We start from the raw sequence: 20,813 nt of genomic DNA, 5'->3' as shown, positions 1-20,813 counted from the left end.
AACTAGCATTTTTAAAAGGAGATGTAAAAATGGTAGCCTTCTTACTGCAGTACATTACACTAGCAGGGCTGAGAACCAGCCACACCCTTAAGTACAAGTGTCCTTGCTTGCACTGCATGGGGGGGGGTTTAATGAATTTCAGTCCAGCTGACGTTTTGGGGCTTTTGCCCAGTTTTATTCAAAAGCATAGTTCAAAAACTCACAGAGAAGGTTGCCTTCACAGGGGTCTTCATAACAACAAATGCAAAATTTCCAGCCTCCTGCTTATCCAAACAGAGTAGTCCCTTAGCATGTCTCTGTACAGACTAACCATGTCAAGTCATTCAATCTTGTGACAAGACAAACAGCCCAGCTTGAACTGCACAGGCTCTTGCCTAAGAACATGCAGTCTCCTAATACTTCTCTCAGGCAATGGCCTGGCCAGATCAAATGGCCTCTTTGTGAGGCCAGATGGGACACTGTTTCAGAATCTTTTCACGCAGCTGGTCTCCAGGGAAAAGCATCCTAAACAATAGACAACCCCTTGACTAAAAAGGCTGTGCACACCTGAACAACCAGTAAAATGTGGGTGCAGGGTTATAGGCTTCATCCCTCCCAAGTCTCTACAAAACCCCTGGACTCCAAAACATAATAATCCAGAAGTTACCAATCCTGGAGAAAACTGCAAAACCCAAATTAGTTTCCATAACTGAGAACCCTGGGTGATATCCAACTCTTCTGGCACCATGACATGGCGCCGTATGTCACAGCATCAAAGGGAATGATGACACCTAGTATAGATTTTCAATTTTTTTTATTCTGTATGTTATGGCCCTTTGTTTTATAGAATGCTTTATGTTTTGTTAATAACAAACTTGACGTTTGTAAACGCCTGTAACACCTTTGGGTGCGTCAAGCACTTGCGTCATAATTCAATTCATTGGCCAGGCAAAAATGTATTTTGGCCACTGAAATGAATTACCGCTCAAGTGCTTAAAGTGCCTAGAGTTAACGTGCGATTAGAAGTGTTTACATGCAGAAAGTGTTTTTCTGCCAACACACCACTGCTCCTGGACGGGCTGGCAGTGGGTTTTTTTTCTGTCTCTAAACTCCCCTAAGGGCATAGACACATAGGATAACATGCAGGGGCGTTTAGAGGCAGAAAAGAATAACCAGATGCACCTAACAGCCACGTTAAAAATATCTAGTGTGTATGAGGCCTTAGAATGATCGTGAATGACACAAACTATGCTACGCTGATCAGATGGGGAAGGACTTGCCAAGGGGGAAATAAAGTATTTCTGGCTATAAGTTATTATTGAAGTCATTATTGAACACAGATTGCACAAAATCCCTGCAACATTGATCCTTCCATTATTTTTGGAGAACAGGCTTCTTATTACATGTGCAACTTTAACCACCATCAAGACAGGGAGAACACACTGTGGTGACACTTTCAAAGGTTGACAGGTGTCTCACCACCCATTGAACCAGATGAGATATCTGCCCATTAATGGGCAGCCCTAAATTTGCATGACTGGTGAGTTAAAACTATCTGAAATTAGTAGGACTGCTAAGAGCAGCAGCGGTAAGCCCAGATGTTGGAATTCACATCCATAGGTGGCTTTTCGGGCTTATTTATACATCAAGAGTTCAATAATAGCCGTGGAGTGCGTGGCAGCAGGGATCTGATGAGACTGAGTTAACCTGAAATGAACCAGGATTAGCAGTAGGAGTCCAAAAAAAGTACAAGATATTGAAACATAAAAAGCTTGGTCATAAACAGACTAATAGTCTAGTAGTGAGGTAGAGGAACAGCAAATCAAATATCACAAACAGATGGGCAAGCAAGAGCAGAGGAACAAAAACATAGAGTTTAGGTGTTGCGTAACATAAATCAGAATTCCTATGCTCAGAATGAGGCTGATAAAGTCAGATTACACTGATCAGTGGCTGTAGGTGATTAACTGCAACCGCTAATCATCTTACATTTTCCAATATGTCCCTTCTAAAGAAGTTGAGTAAAAAATTGACTTCTGTAGAGCAGTTGAGGCCACACACTGATTGCAATCTAGCCAGTCCTCTTATTTTTCATCTTTAATGAATCACTCACTTTCCAAATGAAGTAGGATTTCCTGGCTGTGCTATGCTGATATTGTGTTACCATTGTTTGACTTATGGAAACGTATTACAACATTTCATCCTTGGTAAATAAGTCTCAAAGCCTGATTACAATTTTGTGTTTTTTATTTTTTTATTTTATTTATATTTAAGGTTAATTACAGAGGCCAAAGTACTAAATTAGTTCGCATGAGGAACCCCTGGGGTGAGGTTGAGTGGACCGGTGCCTGGAGTGATGGGTACGTGTCAAAACTTAGCATCTGTCATGCTCTTTATGACTACTTTTGCATTGATATATTGAGTTTGCCTCAAAGGTATAAACTAATTAGCTTATATGCAAATTTGTATATTTCTAGTTCAAATGAATGGAATTATGTGGATCAATCAGAGAGAGATCTCAGACTAAAAATGGAAGATGGTGAATTTTGGTGAGTGTTCCTATAGTTTTTTTTTTAATTTTAACAAAACAAGTTTATTGGTACATGGTACAGTAACAAGTTGCATTTTAAAGTACATGCGGTAACTAAGAGCAGTAACAGACAGAAGTAGCTCCATAGCCAAAAGGAGAAAAACACACAGGTCAAGTCTATGAGTATCATATCATTAAACACAGCGAGAAATCACGAAAATTGTATTACAAAAAGGGGAGGAAGAAAAAAGCACTATTATACATTAGTACAGGTCATCCGGGAAAAGACAAAATAATACAGTATGGCTAGCCTACACAAGTGTCCGGGTCATTGAGCCAACGATCCCAGATCTTATTGAATTTAGTTGGGCAGCCCCTATGTGTATAGATAACTTTCTTCAATGGCAAAGTTAGATTAACTTCCGCTACCCACTCTCTAAACGACGGAGTCTCCGGTCGCATCCATAGCCTGGCAAGCAATTTTCGGGCACAAAATAAGGTTTCTTGAACAAAAGCAGCATTCGATGGGCCCGCCGGGACGCCCAGCTCAAGGCCTAAGAGACAAGCCTTGGGGTCCACCTGAAGGGGGGAGCCCATGTGATCGTGGAGAAATTGAACCACCTGGAGCCAAAAGGCCTGAACGTCTGGGCACGACCACACCAAATGATAGAAAGTGCACGGGAGACATCCACAGTGCGGACACCCTGGTTCCAGGGAAGGTTTGTATTTGCGAATTCTGGCCGGGGTAAGATATGATTTGTGTATGATGTACAGTTGAGTCAGTCTGTCCGTTATTCTGGGGGAGACTAACTTGACCCCATCTAAGATCTCCTCCCATGCCTCACTCTCAAGCGGACCCACATCTTCCTCCCACCGATATCTCGCCACCTCCGCAAGTCTGGCTACCGTCCGTCTCCTAAGATAGTCATATAGAGTAGAAATTAACTTCGTGGGCTCCTCCCCAATTATCACACCCACTACTGATAGTTCTTGGGGATCCGGGAATCCCCCCACAAATTGGGCCCGGAGGGCATGGGACAGCTGAGCATAATGAAAGGCCATGCACTGAGGGATCCCAAACTCACCCCGCAGCGCCTGGAAGCTACGTACCCCCAACGGGGTGACGACCTGATACAGGTACACCACCCCTCTGGAGGCCCACAGACCCGCCCCCGGCAATCCCCTAAGCTCCTCCAGCTGAGAATTAAGCCATAGGGGAGTATGGGAATGCACCCAATCTGCCCCCAACATCTTTTGCGCAATTGCCCATATCCGTCTATGCTGAAGCAGCAAAGGGGCACGTCTCCGCGCCCTCCCATCGGGCCCCTTCCCCCGAAACAAAACCTGAAGGGGGGAGTGGGTGCGACTATGTGGCATGCCACACAGCAGTGCTTGGTGAGTGTTCCTATAGTTTAGTTTTTTTGTGAAATGATGTTGGATTAAACAGTGGCATTTACAGTTATTTCTGATTCACAGTACATTGAGAATTGCAGATGATGCTTTTGACTTATCAATTTTCAATTCTCCCTCAACAAATCACTGTTAAGACAAAGCTGAAATAGTTCTGCCATAGATGACGAATGTGTATACATTTGTAAAGTAGCTATGGTAAGAATTTAAATGTTCACCTCTGACTTGTGATTGTTGTCATCCAAAGTAACTAACCTTAAAAAGTATTAATATACCAAAAGTATAAGTGAGGCTTGGAACTTGCGGTAGAATTAGTGAGTCATCAACAGTAAGTAAATCTAAACAAGCTTGGCATAAACATAGGTTTACACGCAAGCAAAAAAAACAAAAAACACAAAAAAACTAGAATGTTAAAAAAGAGAGGGCAGATGCGATGGAACGCTTACTCTTTTTCCGCTGTCACTCATTCAAAGAATGGGGGTTATACAAAATATGCTGCTCTGTGGATAGCAGTACTAGGTTCCATCTGAAGATAAAATGATTGGCAGGCCACCACTGGTGCAGACTAAGCAGAAAAATTACTGTAGCAGGGTGAAGTGTAATGCCTTGTACACACGGTTGGACTTTCCGACAACAAAATCCGTCTGATTTTTTTCTGACGGATTTTGTCTTAAACTGGTGTTGCATACGCACGGTCGGTCAAAGTTGACGGAAAATCCGATCGTTTGGAACGAGATGACGTTCGTTCATTACGACGGAACTACTTTGAGGCTAGTAGCCAATAGCTTTGGTCTCGTAATTCGATCTGAGCATGCGTGGCACTTTGTCTGATTGGAATTCTCTACAAACAATCGGAAAAAGTCAGATCGGATTTTTTTGTCGGAAAAATTTGAGAACCTGCTCTCAAATTTTTTCCAGCGGAAATTCCGATGGAAAAAGTCCGATAGAGCCCACACACAATCGGATTCTCCGACAATATAATCCGATCTGACTTTTTTCCGTCTGAATTTCTGACCATGTAGACAGGACATAAAAACCCAAAACTTTTTTTGGTAGAGTGGAGAAGAATCAGAACCTTGCTTTCTTGGGAAGATTTTGTCTCAAATACTGTTTCTGTGTACAGGAAATTACTGTGGGAACACAACAATAAATATTAGACAGAGGTTCTAACCCTTCCTCACTCTATTCAAAAAAAGCTTTTGGCTTCAGATACACTGTAATCAATGTGTGTCACAATTGTCATGAGAGCATTTCTTCTGCCATATTAAAGGAAACCCACCACTGTGAAATGTGGGAGTTATGGTTGTTTACCTTGCACAAGAAACTAGTTACTTGGTTTTCTCTAACTTTAATACTTTCTGAGCCACTGATCCTGAATCATGCATGCAGAAAGTAAGGCTCCATGCACACTGGGTTTAAAAAAACATCCGTTCTCCCTGGAGTAAAAAACATCCATATAGAATATTTTTTGTACAAAGTTTAGATGAGTTTCGAGGAGTTTTAAGTTTTTTTTCTGCCAGTGAGCTCCAATCAGAAATGCAAATGAGAAGGTGTTTTTTTCTTCCTGCCTCTAAATACTGTTCTCAAAATATGCATGTAATTGTCCAAATGTGCATGGACACATAGGATAGCATTGAGTTGCTTCTACAGTCAGAACACAAAACTCCTGTAGAAGCTATGTTTTTTTATGCCAGTGTGCATGCATGGAGCCTCAAGGCAAAGTGAAGTCAGAACTTATCTGCATACTTCTTCCAAATCTGTGACTTAGAAAGCGTAAAAGGCAAAGGGTCAACAGGCAAACCAGACAGCTATCATTTTGAAAAGGCAATCCGAGGTGGCAGCCTTTGTATTCCCCTCATGAAATGTTTAAGTGCTTAGTTATGATTTCAGTACAGAGTATAGAAATTACAAATCAAAACCTAATTTTCTGCAAACCTTTTCACTGGTATATTCTTTGTGTGATTTATTTCTTTTAGGATGTCATTTCAAGAGTTTCTCCGGGAATTTTCCCGTCTAGAAATTTGCAATCTCACACCAGATGCCTTGAAAGCCCGCAAAATTCGCAAATGGAACACAACATTTTATCATGGAAACTGGAGAAAAGGGAGCACAGCCGGTGGCTGCAGAAACTTTCCAGGTAATTATATTGCATTCATTTCTGATTCTTAGAACTTTGAAAATTTTCTATTTTATTTGAAGCCCTCTGTGTAGTAAAATGCAAAATTCAGCTATCTTCATTGTGTGATCGCCAAAAGAGTACGTACTGTACATAAACACTGCTGTCTCGTAATTCTATGGGAAAACTACTATATAGTGACTTTTGAAACTGTATACTGCCTTAAGGAGTAATCCTTTGAGCAGGTCCATACTGAAGATTGCTGGATCAGTAGGTGGTGGGATCCACAGTATGTTAATGCTGCTGACATCAGATATGTCACATTTAGGTCTCATTCACACCACGGCACGGTGATGCCAGTTTTTCTGCATGCATTCTGCAAGGGCACAAAGAAAAAAAAAACAATTGTTCTCTATGTGCCCTGTTCACACTACAACACAGGTATCACATGCAGAATTTTTCTGTGCAGGAATCTGCAACATGTATGCAATTTTCTGCACAGGGAAAAAAACTGACATGACATCAACATTGGTATGAACAGGGTGCATAACTGATGCACATGAAAACTGATGTCAACGTGCATGAAAACTGATGTGAAACTGATGTCTCTGCAAGTAAAATCTGCATTTGTTTTCCCATCATTTTTCGTGCACATATGGCATGAACGAGCCCTGAATCTTGCCCAGAGTTCCACTTTAAAGCAGAACTAAACAAGAAATATGCATTTTATCCTCTGATCTGCAGGTACCATGGTGTTGTTTACCTGATCAGTTATGACACCAGCCATTTGACAGCTTGAGAGTTAGGGAAGATTACAACCAACTGTGTTTTTTGCTTTGCCTGAAAAAAAACAATTAAAGTGCTCCAATCTAGTTACCCAGAAAGGGAGAGTTTGTATGCAGAAGAGAGCTAAACAGTTGGTTTGCTTGTAAAAGGAAGAGAACACACTTGGTCATGTGTAATTTGAACCATGTAGTGGCCATTAGAGCTATCTACTGCCAGAGACCCTGACTGATGTTAATGTGGTACTAAACCCATTAATTTAACAGTTACATTCAAGCCATGCTGTGAATGATAAGTGTTACATTTGCTGGTGTGTTTATGCCAGCTCTCAAGTGGATTGTCAAGCCAATAAAAGACTGGTATCTTAGCGGGTCACGTGCACCATTGCAACTGCAGATCATACAGGCCAAAATGGCAGCTTCCTTGGCTGTAAAGTACAGGAGGGTTTAGTTCTGTCCTAAAGAACAAGTAAACTCCCCTGGTTTGTTTTCTACCTATACGTAGGCCTATAATAAAGCTTACCTATAGGTACTGTACTCACTACTGACCTCTGCCTTACTCACTACTGACCTCTGCTTCACTCATCACTCACCACTGACCTCTAACCTCTGCCTCACTCACCACTTTTTTACAGTACAGGAGACTTTTGGGGAAATATCTGAGGTCTAAACAGACCCCTGATATTTTACTTTTTATTTGAAGGAATGTCCGTTTCCCTCTCACCTGCAGACCTGCAATGTATCAAACACAGGTATACAGATAGGACTGTGTTCATTCACAAAACAGACACCGTAAACACGGGGCTGATGTTACCATTTCTCTCCTTCTGAATGAACATAGTTCTGTGTAGAGAGTATACCTGTATTCTTCCAGCGGATAACTGAACATAAGCTCGCTGGCACTCACACCCCAATTCTGACAACTGGATCTCCCCTCGCAGCGACTGGAGGAGAATCTGACACAGGCATTGATTGCTGCAGAGCGATGGGAAAGGGGGGGGGGGGGGGCAAGTCAGAGGACACAGGGGAGGCTGTCAAAGCCCACAGAGAGCTGCAGAGGAGAGAGAAAAGTGCCATGTTCACACCACAGTGTGCAAATTTTTTCTGCGCATGAATCTGCAACTTGTATGCAGTTTTCTGCACAGGAAAAATACTGACATGGCATGAACATTGGTGTGATTAGGGCACATAATTGACACGCATAAAAACTGATGTCCACATGCATGAAAACCAAGGTAAACTGATGTGTCTGCAAATGAAATCTGTGCAGTTTTCCCATCAGTTCCCATTAGTTTTCATGCGCGTATGGTTTAAACTACCCCTTAAAGGGGTTGTAAAGGCACAAGGCTTTTTATCTTAATGCATACAGCCCTCCTCAGCCCCCCTAATACTTACCTTAGCTCCATCTGATCCAGCAATGTTGCAGGAGTGTCTCAACCATCCAGGACTCTCTGTTTTGATTAGCTGAGATACAGCAGTCAATCAAAGTCAGGTAGCCAATGAAGAGAGATAGGGGGTGGGGCCAAACCACTGCTCTGTGTCTACGTGGATACACAGAGATGTGGCTCGGCTCGAGCGCCTCCATAGCAAGCTGCTTGCTGTGGGGGGCACTCAACAGTAGGGAGGGGCCAGGAGCACAGAAGAGGGTCCTGAAAAGAGGAGGATCTAGGCTGCTCTGTGCAAAACCAGTGCACAGAGGAGGCAAGTATAACATGCTTGTTATTTTTATATATAAAAACAAAAACAAAAATCTTTACAATCACTTCAACCATTTTAATACCAGGCACTTTGTCCCAAACCCCCCAATGTCCCCGCCCAAGCCAATTTTCAGCTTTCAGCACTGTCACTTTTCAAAAGACAATCGCGCGGTCATGCTACACTGTTCCCAAGCAAAATTTTTATAATTTTTCTTCCCACAAACAGAGCTTTATTTTGGTGATATTTGATCACCTCTGCTTTTCTGTAGTTTTTTTTGCAAAACAAAAAAAAGATCAAACATTTTGAAAAAAAAAGTTTCTTTGTTTCTGTTATAAAATTTTGTAAACAAGTATGTTTTCTCCTTCACTGACAGGCCCTGATGAGGCTGCACTGATGAGGCTGCACTGATGGGCACTGATAAGCAGCACTAATATGCAGCACTGATGGGCACTCATAGGTGGCACTGATGGGCACTGAAAGGCTGTACTTATGGGCGGCACTGATGGATAGTACTGATGGCACTGGCAGGCATTGCTGATGGGCACTGACTGTCATCCCTGGTGGCCATCCATTGTGGGCATCCCTGGTGGTCCAGTGTGGGCATCTGTGGGGGGGGGGGGGTTGGGCTGCGCTGATAATCAATCAGTGCAGACCCCCCCCCCCCCCGCTAGGAGAGCCACCGATCGGCTCTCCTCTACTTGCGTCTGTCAGACACGAGTGAGGAAAAGCCGATACGCGGCTTTTCCTGTTTACCCTGTAATCAGCTGTGATTGGACATGGCTGATCAACTGGGCTCTTTACCAAGATCGGTGTTGCGGCGTGTCAGACTGACACAGCGCACGCTGGCTGTTATCCTGAAAGACGTCATATGTCACCCAGTCAGGATAACGGAACTACAATATTAACCACTTACTGCCCGGCCTATAGCAAATTTATGGCCGGGTGGGAAGTGGTTAATGTTGTACCCTAATTTGACAAACGGTCAAAAAGTGCACAAGGAGTATATTAGTTCCTTTCCATCCACATTTCCTCCATCAGCAACAGATGTAATAAAAATGTAATCTATAGTGTAAGACTGTTTTTGTAAACTTTATTACCATAAGATAAACCTGCAGCTAGCAAAGTTTATTCACTATAGGACTGTTGCACACAGTATTTGGGCTATTATAAGGATTTGTTATCCTCTCAATCTTGCTAAACTTCACAAACTGGATGTGGTCCACTTTACACACTACATCACTCTGGGCTTCATCAGGGACTTAAAGCTAGGTAATCATAGCAGCATATAAATATTTACAATGTTCACAGTATTCTTTGTAAAGGAAACCAGATCTCTGCTACATAGTATATTACCAAGCCTGCTAATACATCAAGAAACAAAGGAAAAAATAGTGAGGCAATAGATAATAGAAATGAACAATAATAAACACTAATGATGAGACAATATTAAATAACCAAAATATTTAAATAATAATCTATACATAAATAATACCCCAAGGAATCTTTAGATATAAACAGCATATATATTTACCCTAATAACCTCCTCTAAGCATTATTATATAAACAACCATGTACAACTCAATCATTTAATCCTCTGGCAGCAAAGACTGTGTCATAGATATCCACTGGTCTCCTGCTTTGCTAATTGCCTCGTCAGATTAGTCCTTCTCCAGTGTTTGTTACCTTTTCCACACCTCAAAAAATCAAAACTACTATGGACTTTTTTATGACACTTGAAACATTGATACCTCCTTCCCCTTTAAAAAAAACATCAGATCACGTTATGGTACAGTGGTTACAATGTCTAGGAAATTGCTGCCAAGCTGTTGACAAGTCAGTAGCAGTTGAGCTGAATTTTTACTGATTAGCAGCTGACTTATATGTGACTCTCTAGCTAAATTACTCCCCTCCTTTTTATCATGATTCTTTTCCTTCATAGCTACGTTCTGGATTAACCCGCAGTTCAAAATAAAGCTGGACCTTGAGGATGAAGATGATGACTATGGCAATGAAAAAGGCTGCACCTTCCTCCTTGCGCTTATGCAGAAAAACCGAAGAAAAGAGAAAAGATTTGGGAAGGACATGGAGACCATTGGCTTTGCCGTCTATGAGGTATGGTAGCTGACAGTGCTCAGTTTTAGGGAAATATATAGCATACTTGGTGTGACATATTTATATACAAAAATAGGATGAATTCACCCATAAAAGACACGCAGAAGAACATATAGATCAGGTGTAGGCAATGTTTTGAGTATAGTGTGCCAAAAAAAGGTTTTAAAATAAATTGAAAGTGCAGCTACATTAAAAAAAAGGCCAACTTCACACACTCAGTAACCAGGAGTTTTTCTAAAGTAAATGCTGTAAACAACTTGAATAATAGTAAGAAATGAATATTGAGTCACTCCAATTCCTGCAACCTACCGCCTCAGATCAGTCCCACTTCCTGCACCTTCATGCTTCAGATAAGTCCCAATTCCTGCACCTTCACACCTAAGATCTGTCCCTATTCCTGCACCTCTAAATTAATAGTTCCCAATAGCTGGTTAATTGTTTAAAAGGAGAGCAGGCAGCTTGGGGCATCTAACTCGACAACGGGACCAGTTCTAGCCTGTCTGGTGTGTGGATGTGAGTGTGTGTGTGTGTGTGTGTGTGTGTGTGTGTGTGTGTGTGTGTGTGTAGGGGGGGGGGGGGGTGGGCAGTAAAAGATGTCAAGGGGGGCAGAGGACGAGGTCAGCTGGACATAGGGTGGGATCAACAGGACAGAGGGACAGGGGTAAGCAGGAAAGAGAATGGGGTCAGCAGGGCATTGGATGGGATCCGCAGGGCAGGGGACATGGGTCAGCAGAGTATATGATGGGGTCAGAGGATAGGGTAGCATGGCATAGAAGAGGGGTCAGTGGGGCAGAGTCTGGGGTCAGCAGGGCAGAAAATCAGTCACTGCTGGCAGGGAACTCAGCAGATTTGCTCCTCCCCACACTACAAATAGCAGAGATTGGATTATTTTACAGACACGACCTTGATCTGCACATTGCGCAGTAGACTGTTGCCGCTGTGCTGCATTTCCAATCTGAGGGTTTCACAGGTGAGAACTGCAACAGCCTTCTACACACTGTGCAGATCAAGGTTGTGTCTGTAAAAGAATCCAATCTAAGTTTTGTGCGGTGTTGGTAGTAACAACTCTGCTGCCTATCCTATGTCGGGCTGAGTGCAATTTGTGCATAAGAGGAGGAGCTTACCGACCCAGGCACAGCATCTATGGTGGGGGAGGGCAGCTCACCACCCCCTAGATTCGGCCATCCTCAACACAGATTCCAAGTTGGCTGCAGACAAGCCAAGTGAGGTGGGCAGGAACGGAGGCAGGCAGGAAAATAAGTGAACTAGCCATGCCCTCTTCTGTGTAGCCAGCTGCAGCCGCCAGCCGGCTTTGCTGATATGTGGGAGGTGGGTGCCTCAGACTTCCCTGGTGAACCACGACTGGCATGCCGAGAGTTACTGACCCCTAATATTGTTCTGAACTTTTTAAAATGCTATAAATGTGCAATTGTTTAGACCATATGTTCAGAACAATTGTTGCAAACAAAAGGGATACAATTAGCAAAACATTCTTTCCTTATAGAAACCTGTACTGAAAGACTTATATTAGCTGCCATTTCTGGCCTCCTGAAAATTATTAGACTGGCCATACATTTTACAATTTTCTAGTAAAATCTTCCTGTAATTTACCTAAACCATAGAATATGAGATCAAACCTTAACACTTTCAATTTAAATGCAGTTCAAGCAGGACCCTTGCACTAAATAGTTTAAGGTAAATCTAATGGAAACTGTATCGAATGCCTTCAAAACTTTGAGGCAGTCACCAGGAATAAATATGCAGATCAAGAGTTCCGACTTCAGGTAAAGCATGCTTGTTCTGGTCTATGCCTTAAATTGTATTTTTTTAATATTATACCAAATTTATTTTGTGATAACAGTTTGAACAGAACTTTACTAAAAAAGGGACTGTAAAGTTATAATACAATTCAAGAGGTTTATGAAGGCCCGGCTTGTGACAACATGCAATCTAAAAATTATTAGGCCACAGGCAGCCACTAACTAGCATTCTCAGAAGGAGATCAGTAATGGCATCTTTTATATTTCTTTCAAGTCTCTCTTTTTAAAAACTAATTAGAAATGACAGGGTTGTGCTAAATTCATTTGTTGTTTTTCTCAATATTTCGCCTGTAGAGTATTATCTCTGAATAGGCCCATTTAAAACTGTTGTAGCTTTAAAATAAAATACATAACAGATAATGAATCTTATTCATAATTTGCATATCTGTTTTCTTTCCACAGGTTCCCAGAGAGGTATGCAATCTTATTTCCTTGCAACTGATGCAAAAGATAAGTTGTATTTATATCGGGTCAACTGAGCATCCAGTAATTCACTCGTTGTGTCCTGTGTTCTCCTTATATTTCTGGTCTACCACTTTTCTGGCTAAACATACTCTCCTTACTTTTCATGTTTACTATACCTTTTTCAGTTTTTTACTTTTGGACTGGAGTGAGGAAAGCATAGAAAGTTGTCAGCGATGACTAATCTTCTGATTTCTTGTCATAGGCTATCAAAGACACAGGAAATTAGGCTTCTGTTGAAAAAAATCTTTAAATGAAATTACACTTTAGTTGAGAGAAACAAATCTTCATTTATTTTTTATTTTATTTTTTTTATAAATTGCAAGGAGTTTAGTGAGCTTCGTTGCAGATTCTTAACTGCTTCTTTTTTAAAGATAATAAGTCGGGTTTTGCAGTAACTTTCTCAAACTGAGTAAAAAGTGAGAGTGTCTATCTGCTTTATTACATGATTAGTCCAATTGTGGTAAAGAGAGAAGCAGTGCATCCTCATCTCCCCTTGTAGTCATATGGCCAGTATAGCCCCAAAAAAGATGCAGTAAAGCTAGGGACAGTAGTGGGCATACTACTGTCAAAGTGCTTGAGGTAGAAATATTCTACCTCAAGCACTGTGTAGGCTTTTGATATAACTTTTATAGAGGCAATCATATGTGCAATGAATGAGTTTTCTGCGGTGTCCTGTTCCTTTGTAAAATTGTAATGTTTCGGCAGGATTTAAAGAGGAAGTAAACCCTGATGAGTTTACTTCCTCTTTTTTTCCCTTCAAAGGTAAAGCATAATGGACTACTATGCATCGCATAGTAGCCCATTATGTGTCACTTACCTGACACAGGAGCCAGCGAAGTCGCGCTGTCCCCTGTAGTCCGCCGCATCCATCTTGCTGGTGGCGTCTCGCAGCTCCGCCGCTGTCATTCGGCGAAGCCGCGATGACGTCACTCCCGCGCATGCGCACGGGAGTTGACAAATGCGGCAGCTCCATTTTTGGAACTGCCGCGTTCAGTGCGCCTGCGCGCCGCTGTCTACGGCACATGCGCCGTAGACAGCGGTGCCCGTTTTCGGGCAAATATCTCCTAAACCATATAGGTTTAGGAGATATTGCTTGGACCTACAGGTAAGCCTTAATCTAGGCTTACCTGTAGGTCAAAGTGGTTTGTAAGGGTTTACAACCACTTTAAACTCTTAGCTTGCTGGAGATTAAAGTGGAAAATTATTTTTCAATAATTTCGTTTTTATATATTGTAATTTTATATAGAATACCTCCTTAACCACTTTCACCCCAAGGATGTCATATGACATCCTTGACTTTGTCACGTCCAGGCTGTGGATGTCAACAAAGCGGCGATCTCGGCTGGAAAGCATCAGATCTGTCATTTTTTTTTTTTCGATCTGATTCTTTCCAGCCTGGAGAAGGGATGTGGGGTCTTATAGACCCTATATATCTCCATAAAGAGGACCTGTCACACACCATTCCTCTTACAAGGATTGTTTCCTTGCAATAGGAATAAAAAAGTGATTAAAAAAAATGTAAAAAGAAAGTTTAAAAAAAAAAAATCACAATAAAATAAACAATAATTTTTTTTTTTTAAAGCACCCCCGTCCCCGTATGCTCACGCACACGTAAGGCCCGCCCACATATGTAAACGCTGTTCAAACCACACGTGAGGCATCGCCGTGTGTGTTAGAACAAGAGCAACCATTCTAGCACAAGACCTCCTTGGTAACTCTAAACCTGTAACCTGTAAAAAAAATTTTTTTAAAGCGTCGCCTATGGAGATTTTTAGGTACCAAAGTTTGGCGCCATTCCACAAGTGTGTGCAATTTTAAAGCGTGTTATGTTGGGTATCTATTTACTCTGCGTAAATTTGGCAAAATTTTTGTTTTGTTATTTTTAAATTCATGAAACGTTTTTTTTCCCCCAAAAAATCTATTTGTGCGCTTTAAACATTATTTTGATTGTTTTTTTTTTTTATTCTATTATTGTATAGGATATTTTATTGTAGCGCTGCAGATTAAAATTTTTGTTATATATGTTAAATTTCACACGGATTCACTGTTGAAGGTTATTTTAAAATTATTTTGTTCAGGTAAGCAAAACAGAAACAATTATAAGTTTTAGCCACATTAGGAAAGATTTCCCCCCACTTCCTGTCCCAGTGATAGTTGTCCCTGTGATCAGAAGCAAGTAGTCATCTCTAGTAGGGACACAGAGTGGAATAAGGTCCCTGTTTGGGAGATTGTCTATTAGTTTCTCTATCGGGGTCTATCGGTTTCTCTATCGGGGTCAGTGGTCCTCAGGACAAGAAATTAGAATGAGAAAAAAATTTAAATTAGGACACAGCCAGCACCAAAGATCCATCCCTACTATTCAAAACTAAATATTTTGAGCTGCAGTATCACCTAAAATGCTTGTGTCTTAAAAGTCCCTTTTGCGGTTTTCATGCTTTTTGTCAATTATAGCTATTGCCAACCAGTTTTGTTATGTTTAAACATTTAAACCAGCCATAGATGGATTGAAATTTGGCCAATTCAGCAGGAACCGGCTGAATTTCGATCCATCTATGGGCGGGTTGGTTGTACTGAAGTTGATTTATTTATCAGTAAAACCAGCCCGTCTGTCTTTTTTCTGTGTGATCATTGTATTTTGCCAGTGGGGAAAGCTCCCTGTGCTCCCCACCAGAAGACTACATTAGCGCAGAGGGAGGGATTTCCCCATCAAAACGGACTGTGTTGATGGGGTAATCAAGCAGTTTAATGTATGGCTAGCCTTATTCTTTCTTCTTTTATTGTCATGTCTGTATTGTTTACTATGTGAAATATATCCATTTGTCATCCAACTAAAATTTTTACTGAACTATATATTTTTTTCTAACTGTCCTTAGCCATCCTCAAAGTAACATAATATTTCCGATTAGTTCATAGGACAGTCAGCTGTGCATCTCAAGCGTGACTTCTTCCTAAGCAACGCATCCCGTGCACGTTCCGAGCAATTCATTAACCTGCGAGAAGTCAGCACCCGACACAAGCTTCCCCCTGGGGAATACATAGTGGTGCCTTCCACCTTTGAACCCAATGTTGAGGGAGACTTTGTCCTCAGAGTCTTTTCAGAAAATCGACATGGGACTGTGTAAGTGACAATGGCAACTAAAGAAAAGACCATGAGAAATGTAATTGAACCAGTGTGATTTAGTCATAATGAGGAAAAGGTGCCAGGTTTTCATTAAAACCCCACTCTGGAATAAAAAAAACGTTGTACCCCCCGCCCCAACGTTCGGTCATTTTCCCCTTTTAATTGGTGAAGCCAGCAGTACTCACCTAAATATGTGTCCCTTACTGTTGCCACTTCCAGTGCGGGGGATTGTTATATCAGAGCTGTGCTCCTCCCGGAGTGGGCCTTTAACATTGTAGTAACTAAAATTAGTTTTATACCAGGAAACTAAAATACCTTTTAACATATCCAAAGTTCATATTCATATTTTAATCCTTGATTATTGCTTTTTAAAAGCACTAAAAATTATTGTAAATAATTCAATGCATTATTTTTATGATTGAGATGTGTAGGGAAGGGGGCAGTGGGTTGTTCCAGAAGTACTGGGTTTATGTTGGCTTTCTGGTAGCGTTTTGGGATAGTGGGGGGAACGAGATACCAATTAAAGCGGAATTCCACCCATTTCTGTGTTTATTAAGTCCTGACCTTTAATAAACACACATTTACCTGTCGCACGGTCCAGCGATGCGGCCACCCGAAGCCTCGGTTCTCTCCCCCTCCTCTCCGCAGTGTCGGCATCACAACTGTGGGCACCCGGCTGTGACAGCTTGCGTCTTCACAGCCAGGTGTGCATTGCGCATGCACGAGTCACGCTGTGTGTCCTGAATGGCCGGGCAATCTTCTGGGACCTGTGGCGTGTCCCAGAAGATTGCAGGGAGAGAGGGGCCGTCTAGGAAGTGGGAGCTGGGTACCTGTCAAAACTACATACCCCCCCCCCCCCCCATAAAAATGACATGCCAAATGTGGCATGTCAGGCAGTCTGGAGTCCTTAAAGTGGAAGTTCCACTTTTGGGTGGAACTCCGCTTTAAAGTAGATCTTAACCCAATTACTTAACTCTTTCAGTAAATTGTAAGCTCTAACATGATAATGTGATTAAAAGTCCCATTGTGCTTCTGTGTTGTCACCCTGCTATTTGCCCTCCTCATACTTCAGAAAAGTAAACATTTAGAACAGGATGCTGAGCATTTATTAAATCACACTAAAAGATTATCTGTCCCGCGGGTGTAAAAATAAAACAGCTTTTTTGTAAGTATAAGAAAACGTATGCTTTACATTGTATATAACAATATTGCTTTGAGATCATATTTTGCTTATATGACAAGTTGAAAAAGTGATTTAGAAAATATATAGTTACCATGAAGCATAAAGATTTTTTTTTTTTATTTCAGTGAAATGGATGATCCAATATCTGCCCAACTACCTGCTGAGGTGAGTAGCCAAACAGAATTTGGCACATTACTGTATGGTCCATTTGCTTTTTGCTTTTATTGATATACTTTTACTTAGTAACACTGTAGTGTCCTTTTATTATGTGTCCTCATCACTTGAGTGTTATCGGAAAATGTAGTTTAGAAGAATCTATGTGTAGATCTCCAGTTCTAATAAGCTGCTACTCAAAGTGATCATATTATAGTAAACTTGGTGCAAAATTATTCACTTTAAGAGCCAATTTGCACCATGAAATGCACAGGAACGCGTTGTACGTTCCTGTGCGATTCTCATAGTATCTGGGAGCAGTATGATTTCAGCCAATTCATTTGAATAGGCTGAAATCCTGCCAGAATGCACCAAGAGTAAATGCACAGCAACCAGATAGGATGGTACCATTGTACCATGTGATCAGGTTCAGGTAACGCACTGCATTTGTATCCTGCATTTGGGGTGTCATAAAGGTGACACTGACATCCGCAGATCGCAAATGTAGCGCATTTTGAATGCAGTGCAAGAAACACGTACGGAACGTGGGTTTCCTGCACTGCCTTCTGATGTGCACTGGTCCTAAAGTAATTGCAGATGACAAGGGGGCACTCCTTGCATCTGGAGGAAAAGGGTTTTTTATACTACATACAGAGAAACTTCTTCACAGTAAGGGCACTTGCACATGGTACGAATGTCTGAACATCAGATATTCCTGCCAAAAAAAGAACGCAAGGATAGACTGTATAGCACTTTCACGTATTCATGTGTATGCATACACACTCACATAAAAATACTAACCAGCAACTGATACTGATCTATAGCCTTTTAAACACAGGCCTATTAAAAACAATGGGCTACATTATGATGCGTAAAAGAAAATGCCTGAATGCCTAAAAATGGGGCATGTTTAGGCTTTTGTGTGCTAGTTCTAGCCAGCTGATGTAGACTGTTTAAAATAAATATCTGGATATGTTTCTAAATGCACAGAATAGAACTGGCTATTAATATTTGTAATAACACAGCATATTGTTGATTCAGGGATACCCAATTGCCTTATGGGATCAGGAAGCATCCCATAGGATCATTGGATATTTTTCTCTCTTGGAGCAAATTGAATAATGCTTCATAATGGTTTTCATCTTCTTCTCAATCAGTTGTGGGGATCGGGTTCTGTGGGTGCAAGATGTTGATTTATTTGTTTATTCATTTCTCTATTGGGTAAACTCTATGTCTTTTTCATCCTGCCATGTAACAATAGGAGTAAAGGACTGCTTTTATTAAAGGGGTTCTAAACCCTTGTGTTTTTTCACCTTAATGCATCATATGCATTAAGGGAATACAATTCTGACAGTAACTGGCCCCCAGCCCCCCGTTTTACTCACCTGAGACCTTCGTTCCCTCAGCGGAGACGCACTGTACTCTCTGCCCGGAGTTCTCGGCTCTTGATTGGATAGATTGATAGCAGCGCAGCCATTGTCTCCCACTGCTGTTAATCAAATCCAATGACGGGGGGGGGGGGCCTTGTCCGGCATTCTGTGTCTAGAGGCACAAATACTGGTCTTAGGAGCGCGCCCGCAAGGTAACTCACCGGGAGAGTACTTCTCCCAGGGGGTTTACCGATGTGGGGAGGAGCTGCAAGCGCCGCCAGGGGACCCCAGAAGTGGATGATCAAGGCCACACTGCAAAACGAACTGCACAGTGGAGGTAAGTATGACATGTTTTGTCACTTTAAATATGTAACACACCTATAGTTGAAAAAGTGGACTGTACAGAGTTGTTATCAAACTCTCATTCTGCCAGTTATTTCTATTCTGCTATTTCAACCCTTTACCAGCAGATGGTAGACATTCTACACCATAGATTTTGTAACATTTATACAAATGCTGGACTGCCCAGTGAATGGCATAGTAGAATTAAACACTGATGGGAAATTCATCCTAAATGTCTCTAGATGTGCCACCATTTTGTTCTTGATCCTGTGCCAAGTTCATTTAATGTGTTCAATGACATATGGAAGCTTTATGTCTTTTTAATACTTTGGCATTTCTATGTATTTCCAGGAAGCTGTAACTGAAGCAGACCTTGATGAAGGATTTAAAAAACTTTTCAGTCAACTTGCTGGTGCAGTATGTGTATTCTAAGAATTTATATTGCTAAGCAGTATGTTTTTGTTGGGAGTATACACCAATCAGCCATAACATCATGATGACCTACCTTATATTGAGTAGGTCCCACTAGACCTCTGAAGGTATGCTGTGGTATCTTGCAACCAGCCGGCAGTAGCACATTTTTTTAAACTGTAAGTTGTGAGGTGGGACCTCCATGGATCAAACCTGTTTTTACACACATTTAACAGATGCTTGATGGATTGAGATCTGAGGAATTTGGAGGCCAAGTCAATACCTCAAACTTGTTGTGTTCCTCAAACCATTCTTGAACCATTTTTGCAGTGTGGCAGGGCGCCTTATCCTGCTGCAAGAGGCCACTCCCATGATACCATTTCCATTAAGGGGTGTATTTGGTTAGCGACAATATTTAGGTAGGTGGTACGCGTCAAAGTAACATCCACATGAATGGCAGGACCCAATGTTTCCTAGGTGAACATTGCAACAACAAAAACAACACCGCCTCCATTGGCTTGTTTTCTTCCCATAGTACATCCTGGTACCATCTCTTTGCCAGTTAACCAATGCACGCACCTGGCGTTCCACATGATGTAAAAGGAAATGTGATTCATCGGCGCAGGCCACCTTTTTTTCATTGCTCTGTGGTCCAGCTCTGATACTAACGTGCCCATTTTAGGTGCTTTTGGCTGAGGACACGGGTCAGCATGGTCATCCTGAGCGGTCTTCCGCCATGCAGTTTGAAACCCATTTCTTCTGCTTTCATAACATCAACTTCAGGAACAAGATGCACGTTATATTTCTTGCGGAGCCGCTGTAGAGGTGAAAGCATCTCCCTACAGTATGTCTCAGAGCATGAGGTACAGGCTTGTTCTAATACCAATCCAGAGAGCTAGTAAATGCAGGAAAAGAAAGGATAGCTTCTACTCCCAACCAGCCCAGGTAAATAATAATTAGTCATAGCCCTAATGGGTGGAGCAAAATGCATCAGGGTATGTGGTTTGCTGGAGACATGTAGGGATGGTATTGGCCAGGTTATGAGCGGTGACTGGTTTCCTCCAGACATGATGCTTGCTATTCACACCAAAGAGTTGAATCCTTGTTTCATTAGACCAGATAATTTTGTTTCTCATGATCTGAGAGTCTTTCAGGTGACTTTTGGCAAACTCCAGGTGGGCTGTCATGTGCTTTTTACTAAAGATTGGCTTCTGCCTGGCAACTCTACAATACAGGCCTGATTGGTGAAGTGCTGCAGAGATGGTTGTTCTTCTGGAAGTTTCTCCTCTCTCCACAGAGAAATGTTGGAGCTCTCTTAGAG

General features: G+C 41.7%; 1 protein-coding gene across 1 annotated transcript in view; it reads left to right on the top strand.

Annotated features, from left to right (window-relative positions):
• The window catches only part of CAPN1 (calpain 1), a 129,061-nt gene that overhangs the window by 74,888 nt on the left and 33,360 nt on the right, over positions 1-20,813 (top strand). The window contains exons 8-15 of the mRNA XM_077458751.1: positions 2,254-2,339; positions 2,457-2,528; positions 5,896-6,056; positions 10,455-10,627; positions 12,850-12,861; positions 15,819-16,030; positions 17,342-17,381; positions 19,433-19,498. Coding sequence (XP_077314877.1) covers positions 2,254-2,339; positions 2,457-2,528; positions 5,896-6,056; positions 10,455-10,627; positions 12,850-12,861; positions 15,819-16,030; positions 17,342-17,381; positions 19,433-19,498 — 822 coding nt within the window. The remainder of the gene's footprint in view (positions 1-2,253; positions 2,340-2,456; positions 2,529-5,895; positions 6,057-10,454; positions 10,628-12,849; positions 12,862-15,818; positions 16,031-17,341; positions 17,382-19,432; positions 19,499-20,813) is intronic.

This window comes from Lithobates pipiens, unplaced genomic scaffold (genome assembly GCF_037356315.1).
Source record: "Lithobates pipiens isolate NorthernLeopardFrog02 unplaced genomic scaffold, aLitPip1_a1.2 Scaffold_10, whole genome shotgun sequence".
Classification (NCBI taxonomy): Eukaryota; Metazoa; Chordata; class Amphibia; order Anura; family Ranidae; genus Lithobates; species Lithobates pipiens.
The sequence above is the reverse complement of the archived record's forward strand: the minus strand, read 5'-3'. Positions and strand labels throughout refer to the sequence as shown.